This window comes from Xiphophorus maculatus, chromosome 4 (genome assembly GCF_002775205.1).
Source record: "Xiphophorus maculatus strain JP 163 A chromosome 4, X_maculatus-5.0-male, whole genome shotgun sequence".
NCBI classification, from domain to species: Eukaryota; Metazoa; Chordata; class Actinopteri; order Cyprinodontiformes; family Poeciliidae; genus Xiphophorus; species Xiphophorus maculatus.
In genome coordinates this window covers 28,057,929-28,073,885 of record NC_036446.1, presented here as the reverse complement: position 1 = coordinate 28,073,885, position 15,957 = coordinate 28,057,929, and the positions used below count along the sequence as shown (strand labels likewise).

Genomic DNA, 15,957 nt, shown 5'->3' with positions numbered 1-15,957 from the left:
TCCTCAGGCCTCCCTGCCCTGCATGTTTTAGGTGTTTCCCTCCTGCTACACACCTGGATTGAATATTTTGGTGATCAACAGGTTTCTGCAGCACTTGATGGTCATGCAATCATTTGAATCAGCTGTTCTGGAATAGAGGCACATCTAAAACATGCAGAGTAGGGGGGCCTGAGGACTTTAATTGGGAAACGCTGCATTTGAATTTAAAGTGTATTGATCTTTGCGAATGTGTTGTTGTTTCATTACTATTATATTACTAGAAAATCGCCTCAAAACGACAATAGTATAATTTATCCCAATACCTTCTGGGACAATTTATCGTCCAACAAAATGTTGTTATGGTAACAGGCCCATCTGAACGATTGTCCTGATGAAGTAAAAACATGAACTAATGTGTCATCATGTGCCGGGTCTCACCGCCTGGTACTTCTGCCGGGCCATGTAGGCTCTGAGGATGGTCTGCATGGCCAGCGCAGCAGCCTGCTTCTGCCTGAAGCGTTTCCGCTCCACACACATCCTCTGGTACTTCTGGATGATGGTGGCCGCCTGAGTGCGCCGCATGAACTTCGCCAAACTGTCCGGAAACACAAAGAGGGTTTTTTTTTTCTCTTTCTACACATAACTTCAACTCTTTCTTTAGATTCTTTAGTTCCAGTATAGGGAAAACATTTGCCACTGGTGTGCCTGTTGCACAAAATAAACAGTTTGTCCTTTTTTCTTTAAATGACCTTTGATAAAATCGTTTTGTTTTAGTTTTTCTACGGGTTGTTTTGCAGTTTACAGTGGCCATTTCACATCATGCATCATTTCAGACTAACTAGAACAATATTTTTCCCTTGCAATTGAGAACTTACAATTTAAAATCATTTAGGGTTGTAGATAATTATTTTAGTAATCACTCATTATGTTGAGGATGAACTGACTAGCCGATTAATCGTATAAAAGAATATAAACAAATTTAATTCCTTTTTTAAAGAAGAAAGTAATTTTTATTGTTTGAAATGCAACAACATGGCTTTTCTTTAGTTAACTCTTGATTATTTGTTGCAAAAAAAAAACTTAAACTATAATCAACATGTAAAAAGCTCAGTGCTTGACTTATTAAAACAGTACATAGCTAATTTGTTGATTATTTATGGAAAACCAGATTAGTACCTGGATAGCAAAAGGTGATAATAGGAGATTATTTTTTTATTTACACAATTTGAATCAAGTGAAGCTAAAACGATACCATTTGAGACGTTCTGGGTAGAAAATATTTACAGACAGTTTCTTTTCATCTTAAATGCAAAATGTGTATTTTTTGTACAGTTTTGCCCTAATTACTGCTCTGAATATGTTGTTCACTAAGAAAATGGCCTTTTTTTAGTTTGTACACTCCAGTTAATGATTAATCGATTACTAAATTAGTTGACGATTATTTCAATAATCGATTCATCACGATTAATCATTTCGGTCCTAACGTCATTTTCTATATTTCTAGAGAGCCATAAGCAAATTCCTCTGCATTCATTCAATAAATACATCATAGAAATAAAGCAGGAGGTTGTTTAAAATGATTGTGGCTCAATCAGAGGTAAATCCATGTTTCATCATGAGTCAACTTCCACAAATGGTTACAGGAACGGAAATAAAGAAAGAGGATTTCCAAAGAATAATGTACAAGTAAATTTGAGATGTGAGTGATTTTAGTATTATTCCTCTATATAATTCATGAAATAGAGTTAAAATAAAAGAAATATAAACTGATCTGTAAATCCTAAGGCTAGGAAATTATTTGTATTATTTGTATGGAAACAAATAGAAGGAACAAATTAGGGGTAAAAATTGTTTGAGAGGCCAATTGACCCACAGCCCTTTGCCATTGTTCTGATTTTTCTGACTCCGCCCACTATTTTCCTCTTTTAATAATCATCATGCCAATATGTTGCTTGACTTTATTAACTGAGTTAATAAACTTCATTGTGCAGTAACTCAATTTCCACATTTTGTAGCGTAAACCTGAGCTGTTGCTGAGCCAGAAAGCAAAGCGTCATGACGGGCCACCTACCAGCGGGCCTGGTATCCCCTGGTGAACCTCTGAATGGTGATGGCGGCGCTGCGCTGGCGCAGGTACTTCTTGCGTGCCAGCCAGCAGCGGATGGTCTTCTGGATGCGGATGCAGGCGGCACGCAGCTTGTCGGCTCTCAGCTTTTCCAGGTACGCCACCTGGCCGGCCCTGAAGAAGATCTTAGTCTTACCGAACTGATACTTATCCTGGTCCTGAGGAGACAGAAGTGAAGAACGGAGAGCGCAGAAAAGAGGAGAGTCACTGTTTGTGGGATTGTTAGGCCTGTTGCGATAAACAATAAATCAATTAATCGTACGATAAATTAAAACTACCGACGTCATTTTAATTATCGGCATTATCGTCTCTTCCGGCCTTTTCCTCTTTCTGTTAATAACACTGAATGAAAAAAGGCTCAACTCCGATGCTCTCCACTGACTCCTCCCTTCCTCATTTCCTTAGTGTAAAGCCCAGCGCACATCACGATCTTAGAGCTGTCGGCCGATTGTCGGCCCATTTTTAAAACCTGACAGATCACACATTAGCCGACAGAAATCCTAGGTATAAAGGTTCAATCAGGTTCGGTCCTGCCATGTGGTGTCCAACAATGGGCACAAAATAATGGCTACAAGTCCAGTGAACTAATTTTAAAACCAGGCATTAATCAATGCTTTACTACAATCTACCTGCAGTGCATGTGGCTAGTGTCAGCGTAAAGTCCTGACTGAATGAAAATCATTAGAACCTGTTTACGTCACGTTAACCAAGAACAGCTGAAAAGTTACCGGTTTCGCTCCAACTCCTCCCCTTGTCATTTCTATATTCTTTGCATGTTGAATAAACATTAATGTTGTTTCCACATATCATCTCCAATGTCCGCTGGACTTCGGGTTGCGCTGTGTCAGCTGTTTGGGATTCCCCTCCGTAATTTCCCCTCAGAAAACAGGAGAATCCACGCTTTCTGATTGGCTGCCTGTCACATTCAACAGGCTGCGTTAAGATCCCAGTGGAGAAAAATCCCTGATTTAGATCGGAGCGGCAACGATGATCTACCATAACACACCACACAATCTTAGAAAGACCAACGTTTTAAGATTGTTGTATGGGGAAAAATAGGAGCAAAAAATCATGTAGTGTGAACTATTGCATCAGGTAGTCGATGTGCCCATCTTCTCTATTTAAATCTAATTATTACTGAAGGGCAACATAATATACAGACTTCATAATCTGCACTCTTTTGGTTGAATGCAGTATTTATTTACACTTTGGCTTTATGTTGTTTAGTTTTTATTCAAGTACATTTTTTATTAATGAGACTGAGAATCCATTTTATTTTTGTTTTTGGTTGTTTTGTTTATTTTGTTTACCAGTTCCAGTGTTTAGTGTTCTTTTGAAAATAAAGTGTATCTAACTTTGGCAAGAAATCACATGCGTTATTACATCATTTTCAGTGTAAAAAGGTCTTCAAACAATATTATCGTTTATCGCAATAATTTTTGAGACAATTAATCATTCAGCAAAATTTGCTATCGTGACAGGCCTACTTATTATTAACACTGGATTCATATTGCAGGTTTTTGTATAGTTTTGAGATCATGCCTGTTGTTGATTCACCTTTTGCTATTGATAATAAAATTTCTTCAGTCTTGGTCATATCTGTTGAGATTTTTTGCCATTCACTATGATTCTGGAGATAATGTCTAAGTTGCTGTGAAAATCCAAATCTCAATAATATCTGGTATAAAAAACTCCATTTTACCCTGTCAAAAGCCTTTTGGGCATCTAAACTAATTAAAAGGGAGGATAATGATTTAAATTTTGTATATGACATTATATTTAATATTCTTCTAATATTGTTTGCTCCCTGCCTCCCCAGAATAAATCGCATTTGGTCTGGTCTAATCAATTTAGCTATATATTTTTGCATTCTTTTTGCCATTATACTTGTTAGTATTTTTAAATCGTTGCATAATAAGCTCACGGGTCTGTAGCCTTCACACATAGTTGGGTCTTTACCTTCTTTATAGATTACCGATATAATGGCTTCAGACCGTGATTTAGGGGGGTCCCCCTCTGTTAGTGCATAGTTGAATACCTTACATATTGCTGGCGTTGGTTCTTGGCTAAATGTTTTGTAGAATTGCCCTGGCAGTCCATCTGTCCCCGGAGGTTTGTTGTTTTTGAGGTTTTTAATAACATTCATAATTTCCTGTGAAGTTATAGGTCGGGTCATTTCCAGCGACTCTTCTTCTGACAAAGTTGGGAGATTAATCTTTTTGAAAAAAGAGGATGTTACATCTTCCTGAGTGTTTTTGCCCGTATTATCATATAGTTTTTTATAGTATTCTGCGAATGCTTCAGCTATTTCTTTGGGTTGTGTTTTAGTCTGCATTGTTGAGGGGGGTTTTATTTTGGGGACATGTCTATTTATTTGGGCTTTCCTAACTTGAAATGCCAAAAGGCGACTCGCCCTATTGCCCGACTCAGAGGTCAGTCCTGACTCGGAGGCCGGTCCCAACTCGGCCCCAACTCAGAGGCCGGTCCCGAGTCAGAGGCCGGCCCCGAGTCAGAGGCCGGCCCCGAGTCAGAGGCCGGCCCCGAGTCAGAGGCCGGTCCCGACTCAGAGGCCGGTCCCGACTCAGAGGCCGGACCCGACTCAGAGGCCGGACCCGAGTCAGAGGCCGGTCCCGACTCAGAGGCCGGACCCGAGTCAGAGGCCGGTCCCGAGCCAAGAGCCGGTCCCGACTCAGAGGCCGGCCCCGAGTCAGAGGCCGGTCCCGAGTCAGGGGCCGGACCCGAGTCAGGGGCCGGACCGGACTCAGAGGCCAACCCCAAGTCAGAGGCCGGTCCCGACTCAGAGGCCGGCCCCGAGTCAGAGGCCGGTCCCGAGTCAGAGGCCGGACCCGACTCAGAGGCCGGACCCGAGTCAGAGGCCGGACCCGAGTCAGGGGCCGGTCCCGACTCAGAAGCCGGACCCGAGTCAGAGGCCGGACCGGACTCAGAGGCCGGTCCCGAGTCAGGGGCCGGTCCCAACTCAGAAGCCGGCCCCGAGTCAGAGGCCGGTCCCGAGTCAGGGGCCGGACCCGAGTCAGGGGCCGGTCCCGAGTCAGGGGCCGGTCCCGACTCAAAGGCCGGTCCCGAGTCAGGGGCCGGTCCCGAGTCAGAGGCCGGTACCGAGTCAGCGGCAGGGCGAGGCTCGACATGTGGTCCATTGTTAAAATCATCTTGACTTTCTTCTAAATCTTCTCCACAGCACATTGCCTGTTCAAACCATTTCCACGCCTTTCTAATATAACTTTTCTTAAAATGAATTTTTCTTGGACGTGCCAGGGTTCTTCTGAAGCATTCGCTTAGTTTATAAATGACCAGCGGGTTTTCACTTTTTATCATTTTAAACAATAACTCTTGTACTACATCATCATTTCCGCTCAGAAGTTGAAAGATGTCCTGGCCGAGTTTAGTCTCCATGTCCTCAAAAAATATAAAATCTATATCTTTTACCGCTTCCCACAGTTTTGGACCAAGCTTCTTGTGGACGGGGTCGGTGTCCTTCATTTTATAAGCTCCATAGCTGGATCTGTAACTTGAGATATAAATTAGTCTCCAAAATATTCTTTCCACCATATTTTTTCTTTGAGCTTCGGTTCCCCGTTTAAATCCCATTTCATTAGCGTCCTTTAAAAACTGTTCTGGATCCATTTCTGCCTGAGTGTAAGACTCACTCAGGCAATTTTCATCACTGTACAAATCTTCATTGGGAAACAATGTCCTCCTGATCTTCATTTTCGTAGATGTAAACATTTTCTTTTTGGGAACCGGATCCTCCAAGTGGCGTTTGAATTTTCTCACGATAAATGCATGTCCTTCTGGGTAGTCTAGTAGTGCAATTAAATTAAGACCTGAAGCACAGTGGAAGGCGTCCCTCGCAATGCTTTGAAAAATTCGTTCGCTCAGTTCCTCTGCTACATCTGAAAGTACGTCCACGTTTATTTCCCCCGTTTTCCTCACCAGTAAGGCCAAAAGTTTTTTGTGCTGTTCTACAAAGATTTCCCTGACGAGATGGATGGTGGGGCCGTCTGCCACTTTCTCTATTATTTTCCAAAGAAGCTCGCTGAGAAATTTCTTCTTCCTATAATCTGGGGTGGTTTGCCCAGGATGAACTCTATTAGAACACGTCTTTCTGACTTTGCTCCAAAAGGAGACCTTGGGTCTCACATAAACGTCGCTTTCGTTGCTCATCTTTATTCCGTCAGCTAAAGGGTCCAAATGAATTTTGTGTTGACTGACCGGAGACTCAACTGATCAGTTGGTGATGTCATGGACTATGACATCACAGAGGCATCCTTAGAAGGGCCACTGACATCATTTGAAATCAGGCTGATGACATCATTGTCAGCAGCATGGCAACTGTTGCTGGGGTACTAATAGCTCACAGTGAGCATGCGCTATGAAAATAAATAATCTGTGGGCACTAAATACATTATTCCCACAAGTCTGAACTGGAAGTGACCTGCGCAGCTTCGCCAGAACAGGTTGGGCCAGGGAACCATTGGTCCCTCCACTTTACCCCCCTACACATTTTTATTAGTGTGAATGCTGCAGGCATTCATTCACACTATTGAGTTCCACTTTCCTGGTTGCTCCGTAAATTTCGCCACGCTTCTTCTCCTGCATACTTTGTGCTATTTTCACCATTCAACTTTTATACTACTCAGCTTGCTCTCCTAATGCCGGCTGTATCTCTTGACTCCTCCCTTCCTGATTTCCTAAGTGTAAAGCCCAGCGCACACGACACGATCTTAGAGCTGTCGGCCGATTGTCGGCCCATTTTCAAAACCTGACAGATCACACATTAGCCGACAGAAATCCTAGGTATAACGGTTCGATCGGGTTCGGTCCTGCCGTGTGGTGTCCAACAATGGGCACAAAATAATGGCTACAAGTCCAGTGAACTAATTTTAAAACCAGGCATTAATCAATGCTTTACTACAATCTACCTGCAATGCATGTGGCTAGTGTCAGCGTAAAGTCCTGACTGAATGAAAATCATTAGAACCTGTTTACGTCACGTTAACCAAGAACAGCTGAAAAGTTACCGGTTTCGCTCCAACTCCTCCCCTTGTCATTTCTATATTCTTTGCATGTTGAATAAACATTAATGTTGTTTCCACATATCATCTCCAATGTCCTGGACTTCGGGTTGCGCCGTGTCAGCTGTTTGGGATTCCCCTCCGTAATTTCCCCTCAGAAAACACGGAGGAGAATCCGCGCTTTCTGATTGGCTGCCTGTCACATTCAACAGGCTGCATTAAGATCCCAGTGGAGAAAAAACCCTGATTTAGATCGGAGCGGCAACGATGATCTACCATAACACACCACACAATCTTAGAAAGACCAACGTTTTAAGATTGTTGTAAGGGGAAAAATAGGAGCAAAAAATCGTGTAGTGTGAATTATTGCATCAGGTAGTCGATGTGCCCATCTTCTCTATTTAAATCTAATTATTACTGAAGGGCAACACAATATACAGACTTCATAATCTGCCCTCTTTTGGTTGAATGCAGTATTTATTTACACTTTGGCTTTATGTTGTTTAGTTTTTATTCAAGTAAATTTTTTGTTAATGGAGACTGAGAATCCATTTTATTTTTGTTTTTGTTTATTTTGTTTACCAGTTCCAGTGTTTAGTGTTCTTTTGAAAATAAAGTGTATCTAACTTTGGCAAGAAATCACATGCGTTATTACATCATTTTCAGTGTGAAAAGGTTTTCAAACAATATTATCGTTTATCGCAATAATTTTTGAGACAATTAAACGTTCAGCAAAATTTGCTATCGTGACAGGCCTAGGGATTGTTTAAAAAAAAAAAGAAGAAGCACATTGTGAACAGTACGGTGGAACATTAAAGTCAGTCTGACCTGTACTAATTTCTCCAGAACATTCTTGCAGGTCAGCTTCTTGTCAGGGAGTACATCTTTCTGCTTCATCAGCACTCTGTAGCGACTGAAGAACTCCTGGTACGTCCATCTGGCAAAACACACACAGAAAACTGAGCGCTTCCTTCTTATCATCATGGAATATACAGCTATGGTGAAAGGAAAGTATGCCACCTTTAAGCTCTGCACTTTCAGGAAGTTATTAGAACCTTTTCACCAACTTTTCATCACTTTTGTTTCATACATAATGATGGTGTGATTCAGCACACATTAGCTTGAATTAAAGTAATTTAAAAACCGGTGATAATCAGATAATCTATATATTAAAACTCTAAATTGTACAAAGTATGTTTAAGACAGAATAAATGATCTGTGTAAAATAAACTGTTACGAAGCATAGAGATAGAGAGCATCTAAAACGGTAATAAACCAACAAATGAAACTGTTTGTTGGTCATTGCCGCGACCAACAAACAAAAACGTCAAAAACGACAACAACCACCCTCTTTGGTGAGGACGCTGTGACTGACGACTCTTCCATTTTTAGATGTTTGTCATCGACTAATAGTTATATTTAATCAAAAGAAGCTTCCTGCAGTTGGAACATGTCAACAAATGAGTTTTTCTGACAGTTAAATCTTAGTTTTCAACTCAAATATTAAGTCTGAGAGCTGCTATTTATTATGAACTTATGAACAATGTAGAAATAAAAGCAACATCGTCTACTGTGGTGCACTCGTGCATCTTGAAGCTTGTAAAAATGATGCTATTTTTAGACAAATACATTATTTGATTTTACTGCATGAGATTCCCAGATGTAAATATAAAGTTTTATTTTGTAATAATTACCAATTTATCCATAAATACATGGGACTTTGTTACTTATAGCACTTCTAAAGAGATCAGACAGATCATATCTTTAAAAAATCCCATCAGAAAGCAGCAGCTATTTTTGTTTTTTTCTTTTTTATTGTAAGGATGTTTGGGTACCTGGACGGGAAGCCGGCCGCAGATATGCGGATGGTTTCCAGAACGCCACAAGCTCTGAGCTGCTGCACTGCTCGCTTTGGATCAAACCTGCCAACAACACGTAACCACAGTCAGCATGTTGGTCTGCAGGCACACTGGAGCAAAACGAATGACTGGGCTACATTATAGACGAGGGAGTAAATTTAAATTTAGAAATTTAGCAAAGCAGGAAAAAAAAAAACAATGCAGGGAGAAGAAAGTAGAGATTAGACTCACGAGAAGGCCAGCTTGAAGTCGTTGGGTTTAATGCAGCGGACGTAGTGTGGAGTGGTGGCATTCAGAGTCTCCATCAACATTTGGAGGGAGTTACGAAACTACAAGAGAGAACCAGCGTCCTTCAGCCAGGGCTGCAACTAACGACTGTTTTAGTAATTGATTATTCAAACAATTAACCGATTAATCGGATCAAAAATATTGTCACATATGCAAATTTTTCACTCAATCACTCAGCATTTTTTAAATATAATATTATATAATATAATATTAGAAATACATTAAATGATAAGAAAATAAACATTCCATGACCTGAAAGGCAATAATGTAGCTTTACTTTAGTGAATTTGAACTGGGTGCAGCTAACACTGCTCTAAAATATGTTTTTTTTTTCAGGTAATGGCCTTTTATCAATGAATCATTGATAATTACTTCAATAATCGATTAATCACGATTAAGCCGATTAATCATGTCAGCCCAATAAAGAACAGTAACGTTTTTTTCTATTTGTTATCAGGTGTGTGTCTGTATGTGAGCCTGTAGGGGGCAGTAACACCCACCTGACAGCCCACTGTCTTCTTGTGCTCCTTGCTGCTCGTGTCCCGGCCCTTGTCCGGTTTGATGCTGAGGCGGGTCCGGCCCCCGGTACCGGGCACCTGACCGGTGGGGGTGGTCGCCTTCTCCTCATCTTGGAACAGCTCCACCAGCAGGTTGAACTGGAAACGGCAGCCCGGTTACCGTTAGCAAAAAAACAAAAAAGCACAAAGGGAGACGCCGGCTAGAGTCTCCCAGCCATGCTATGAGGCTCTTCTTAAGCTTTGCCCAAAGCAATGACAGCAAATGTGCTTTTGTACCTTATAACTACTGACAGAAGTTTTTACATTTCATGAAGCGAAACATAAGTGTTTGTTACTTTTAGACGAGATAGTTAATCAGACTCAAATACATGAGTAGAGGTCACACGATCAATCAATTAGTTTGAAAGTTAAAAAAAAGATTAGAAAAAACAAACATGGTGAAAACGTTAAAAGTTTGGTCATGTATGACAAAACGAAGGTCATACATGACCGCATGGCGTAACCCGGCCATAGAGTTAGGACGTAAACACTGTCAGTCAGTCCCACATAACGCTGAGGTTACATGATGAAGATGCGGAGTTATGTGAGCAGCTTCACGGCGCCATGCTGCTTCTCTAACCGCCACAATGCCTTCAGCTCTCAGCTTCACTCTGGAAAATAAAAACACTCTCCTTCCTTTGTTCCTGACTGTAGAGACGAGTCCTGATTTCTCCCCCCTGCAGTGCCACTGTTGCTCCCACCCCATGCAGCACACACAGACACACACACAGGCACGATGTCAAACTCCTCGGTGCTCTCAGAGTGAAATAACTCGGTGCCACAAAGAGAGAACGAGAGAGACGAGAAAGGAAGAAAGGCAAAAAAAGCTAAATGAAGAGCTACAGGCGCACCGGCGCTCTCAGAACGCTTCTGTTTACCTTCTGTTGGCGGGGAAGGTTGTCATGACGAGGACACACACGCACCCCCACACACACACGGACAGACAGACAACAGATGGACACACAGTTACAAAGAAACACATGGCATTAAAGGAAAAAGTTTAAAGGAAGTTCAAATATGATTATCATTCTGCTCTAAATAAAAAAGAACTTAAAAATGAAAATAAAACTGAAAGAGAATAAATGGATGGAAAAATTACTTTAAAAATAAAACGTTAAGAGTTTCCAATGAACCATGCTCATGTAAAGTTGGTCAATAAAATCATCCATGTATAAACATGTCAGCTCTTATTTGTTGAGTTGTTCTTTGCTCTGTGGAGAGTCAGGCTGTGTGTTTGTGTGTTTTTCTAAACACAACAATCAGTCTCTATAGGAAGTTCAGATTGCAACTCTTAATGCAAATTCCCTCATTTGCAAATTTTGTGCGGACTTGCAATTTTCACCAGTCATCACAACTTTTCTGCAAATCTGACCAAACAGTTTAACGTTTTCTGTATTTCCATCTTTTCTGACCATTCGCTGCAACACAGGTGAATTTTGACCAATCCCTTTTATCCTAATCTAGATTAACTTCCTGGATCATGACCAAACCCATGTTTCTAAAATTTCTTTTGTAATTTAGTTTGTTTGTTTTTTGCAGAAAACATTTTATAATGTTCCTACTATGAATACCATTTATGTTAACTTGAATGACCAATGTGAAATTCTTCTTTTGCACTTTGACCCCTCATCAGGTCATGATTTTATTTGTATATATTTTATGTGCACTTCAAATATTAACCAAGTTGAAATCCTATTTTTTTTGGGAAGTTTATGTGCTGCAATTTCAACATTTTGTAAAACAACATGCCAAAAATAAAGTTAATAATAATAATAATAATAATAATAATAATAATAATAATAATAATAATAATAAAATTGCAACTTTGACGGCAACATATTGAAAAAGGTTCTGCAAAATTAGTAGTCTTATGCTGCAACAATCACAAAAAGATATCACAACATCCTGGAAGGACTGAAAAAAGTTGAATAAAAGAATCCGTTTTAGTGAAATTCCTGTATTTAGGAATCGCGGGAAATTGGTGAAATCCAGCAATACTATTGTATATATGGATTATTTAATCCTGCTTCCACTTCACAACTATGCACTACTTTATGTTGGTCACATCCAGTCTCAATAAAATACACGGAGTTTGTATTGTGACAAAATGTGAAAAAGATGAAAGCGTATGAACACTTATCGAGCCATTGCAGACAACTTTCTGTTTTTAATTAAGTAGCAGAGAGCTACTTAATTAAAAACAGAGAATTCAGTATTTTTTCTCACAACGTTTTGAAGGATGATGGAATTAGTAGTTAGTGGCTCATTAGGAATTTTACCTCCAGAAATCGGGAGCATCATTGAGGTTCCAGTGTAAGAAATGAAGCGAATCACATTGAGAACCATACCTGATCGTTTATCATTTATGATTATTTTAAAAACAGAATCTTCACTCTGCTGTGAAACTGTTTGACCAAAGTGTCGACTCGCACACTAAATGATTAGATTAGTTGTGCGGAATACTTAAACGGAAATTAAACTAAATCTCATTAGAAGTTAATTATCCCCTGATCTTGATTGTACCCAGTGTGTGTAGGAGAACATTAGGAGGTCTTGTTAGGGCTGTTAAAGTCTGATATTTCTCATCCTCTTACCCAGCTCTGCTCCTGTTCAGGTCTATAAAAGAACAGCTGAAGGTCAGTGTGAGAGAAACAGTCGTAGTTTACATGTGTGTTGATTAGCGTGTGCAAAGCAACCAGTGAGTTATTTTGTAAAAGGCACAAATAACAAAAAGAGATACTGGCTTCATTTAAGCTAATTAAGATCGCTATGTGAGTATGTGTGGGGTTTAGTTTGATATGCCAATACAAAAACACGACAACACATCCTAAATAGCTTGATAATAAATTATTCAGACAATAGTTGTAACAAGCTGCTCAAATGTTGGCTTTCATTTCGTTTTGTTCTTATTTGTCTTGGACAGTTTGCACAAACCAGTTAAACTCTGAGTGTGTTTAAGATTCAAATAAAATCTAAATGTGCGTAAAAAAAAATCCTGAGTTGATTCTATTGTTGTTGAACAATCTGATGTGGCCAGTGGAGGGCGCCGTTTCCCCTATCCTTCAAGTGACATCAATAGTTGGAGAACGTCTCACAGTTTATCCTGAAGAAGCAGCTGCCTTCCTTTATTTATTTCCCTGAATTTCATTTATTTTATTTTATTTTTTTTAAAGATTTTATTGGCTCTAGCTGCCTTTATTTGACAGTGAATTGACAGGAAAGAGGGCAATGAGAAAAGGGGGAAGACATGCGGCCAAGGTCGCCAGGCCGGGAATCGAACCTGCAACAGCCGCGTCAAGGACTAAGGCCTCTATGTATGGGTTATGCTTAACCCCTGCGCCACCACAGCACACCCCCGAATTTCATTTATTTTAATACATTTTTTAAGCTTATCATCCTTTAACTAGACAGTTAGTTTGATCCGTTTCTGGCTGGACAAACTGTGATGGCGGTGCGGTGCGTCTCACCTTGCTGGCCTTCAGCACATGGATCTGCTCTTCGTTCACTGTGTCCTTGTTCTTCTCCAGGAAACCCTCACACTGATACTCAACCTGCTCGACAACAACAGCGACTCAAGATCCTAACGTACATTTTGTTTTTAGATATATAACATCAAGAATAGGACCGATTAAGGTTTGCAAGAGGCACAGATTAAGGCACCACAGATGATAAGAGGAGACTGATCTGGTCTGTACTAAAATCAGTGCAGCACAATTATCGATACAAACAACTTTACAATAAATATAACAAAATATTTGTTTTGTCTAGGAACTAATTCGCCAATTTTTTTATTTTTAGAAACAATTATTTAATAAATAAGCTCATAATAAAGGTTGGATAAATCAAACAAAAAATTATACTACCCTAACTTTTTTTCCTTCCATGCTGATCAGTAATACGTCCTTCCTGTCGCTACTTTATAAAATATAAACTAATAAGTTTCACTAATGTCTAATACTTTAAACCAATACATGTTATGGTGTGACGTAAAGACAACGCAACCTGAATTTAAACTATTTGTTTACCTTAATTAATAAAACTGTGAATTGAGGGGGGGGGGGGGGGGGGGGGGGCATTGAGAAATTCACCTTATCAGCAAAATGTTGGATGATGAAGGCGCGGTTGGACATGCGCGGCTTCTCGAACAGGGAACAAGTCTTCAGGTGGGTGTTGTACAGCTTCTGAGCCCAGGAGTCATCCGAACCTTTCGGCATCTGAAGAAACCAGAAAGAAAACGATCGATAAAAGCAGCGAAGCAGCATGCAGATGTCGCTGGTGATTTAGAAAAATGTTTCTGCTTGGATCACAAAGCAATGTGACCAACTTCAAAATTCAACAGTCTAGAAAATGACCTTGAAAAGATTGAGAGTCTCATAAGATGAAACATTTGAGGTAATGGTGTAAAATTGAGCAGCACAGTGACAAAACTCAGTTTCTCACATGTGTGGGAGGGGAACATTTGAAAAAACTGATTGAGGGGTAATGACATGTCCAAAGACAAATATGAATCTGAAGTCCAAAAGCTACTGAATAGCAAATTTTACTTTTGCAACTTCTTTACATTAATCATTAACTTTGATTCCACCTGTAGCATAAAAAGGTTTTTCATATTTCAGAAGGTGCAACAAAGCAGAGTTTTGTAGAGATTTAAGATAAAAAATAAACAGAAATCGTGACATGTAGTCTAGTCGTTCACCGATTGCAGTTTTCTGGCCAATCATGATCCTTAAAAAGCCGTACCTGGCAACTCTGATTTTGGCCGATGCCAATGTTTTTGTCTAAAATGTTGCTAAAGGCAGCGACAAACTTGCTAAGTTGGCAGCAGTGGGGTGGCTACTGTTTACCACATACATATAAGATCGGATTCTCCTGTAATTATCAGCTAATTGCGAACTCCCAAAATTAATGACATCAGGGCAGATTTATCAGTGCACCCCTATTGTACGCTTTATGTTTGTGTTGCAAACATTTGTTTCAGCGTTTCCACCAATATACCATAAACCTGGCGGGCCACCAGGCTTTACTTGCCCCCCACCAGTCTTATTTATTTTAAATAGGCATCAATTGCACATTTTTTAACACAAAAATATATTGGGCTGCCTGTGGATTGCGTTAGCGCCCTACTACCGGGCTTAGCAGGTTTCCTGGGGGAAACATTGAGTTTTATGAGCACCAGTCCCCTACAGCTTATGCATAAAACCTTGAAAACTTTTTCCTGACGTCATATGAGAAGATGCTGCATGTTTGCTCTTCTGACTCTGTACCTTGCACTCCTCGTCCAGCAGGTCCAGGATGCCCATTTTAGCTTCTATGAGGTTGATGCAGGGCTGATTGTCATAGAAGTCGATCAAAGTCCAGGGGATTTGCTCCTTCATGTACTCCTCCTGCTCTAGCTTGAACACGTGCTGTAGTCATACAAAATATGCAAACAAACAGCAATAAAAAGACAGTTTAAAAGTCAGGAAAATGTTTGGTGGTATGTGTAATGGAAAGTTTAGTGTATAAATCGACGCAGCTCACCATGTTGAACTGTTGCTGCAGTTTTTCATTTGCGTAGTTGATGCAGAACTGCTCAAAGCTGTTGATTTCAAACGTTTCAAACCTAAACAGTTAAAAGATAACAGATAAATCACTGGTCTTGCACTATAAACCTACAACATCTACATACTGATGTAAAAAAACAGTAAATTACACTTATGTACTTTTTCAATCACTCTGGTACAGTCAGATTTTTACCATAGCTTGATGAGACATTACACTGAATGTCTAAACGCAAGTTGGTGCACTGGGACAACTGTAAGTCATGCCCTCCACCAAACCCCCCATAATGGAACAAATATTAAAAGATAAATATTGATAAAAACTAAGCTATAAAAAGTCCAGTTTCCCACACACCATGTAGGATATGTTGGCCCTCGTCAGATGGGACCGAAAAGTTTTCCTGCAAACATGCAAATGCTATGTGTGGCATCAGGCTAAACATGAGACACAAGACAGGTGCAAAGATCCACCTTGCAGCAATTTGGAATGGCATAGTCAAAGTCCAGAGCTAAATCCAACTTATAATCTATGGGAAGTCTCAATAGATGTTAATGGGAGCTCCCCATCAAATCTGA

The 15,957-nt window shown here is 40.2% G+C and overlaps 1 protein-coding gene across 7 annotated transcripts in view; it reads right to left on the bottom strand.

The window, feature by feature from the left end:
• myo5a (myosin VA) overlaps nucleotides 1–15,957 on the bottom strand; it is a 68,927-nt gene that overhangs the window by 24,372 nt on the left and 28,598 nt on the right. For 4 of the 7 annotated variants that reach the window (XM_023332692.1, XM_023332690.1, XM_023332693.1 and 1 more), the window contains exons 11-21: nucleotides 15,362–15,443; nucleotides 15,106–15,246; nucleotides 13,930–14,055; nucleotides 13,309–13,392; nucleotides 10,720–10,722; nucleotides 9,785–9,940; nucleotides 9,228–9,325; nucleotides 8,973–9,059; nucleotides 7,966–8,074; nucleotides 2,051–2,262; nucleotides 418–574 (exon numbers count right to left, since the gene is read on the bottom strand). In XM_023332692.1, the coding sequence (XP_023188460.1) occupies nucleotides 418–574; nucleotides 2,051–2,262; nucleotides 7,966–8,074; nucleotides 8,973–9,059; nucleotides 9,228–9,325; nucleotides 9,785–9,940; nucleotides 10,720–10,722; nucleotides 13,309–13,392; nucleotides 13,930–14,055; nucleotides 15,106–15,246; nucleotides 15,362–15,443 (1,255 nt within the window). The remainder of the gene's footprint in view (nucleotides 1–417; nucleotides 575–2,050; nucleotides 2,263–7,965; nucleotides 8,075–8,972; nucleotides 9,060–9,227; nucleotides 9,326–9,784; nucleotides 9,941–10,719; nucleotides 10,723–13,308; nucleotides 13,393–13,929; nucleotides 14,056–15,105; nucleotides 15,247–15,361; nucleotides 15,444–15,957) is intronic. The other 3 variants (XM_023332696.1, XM_023332691.1, XM_023332695.1) reach the window with 1 other exon arrangement.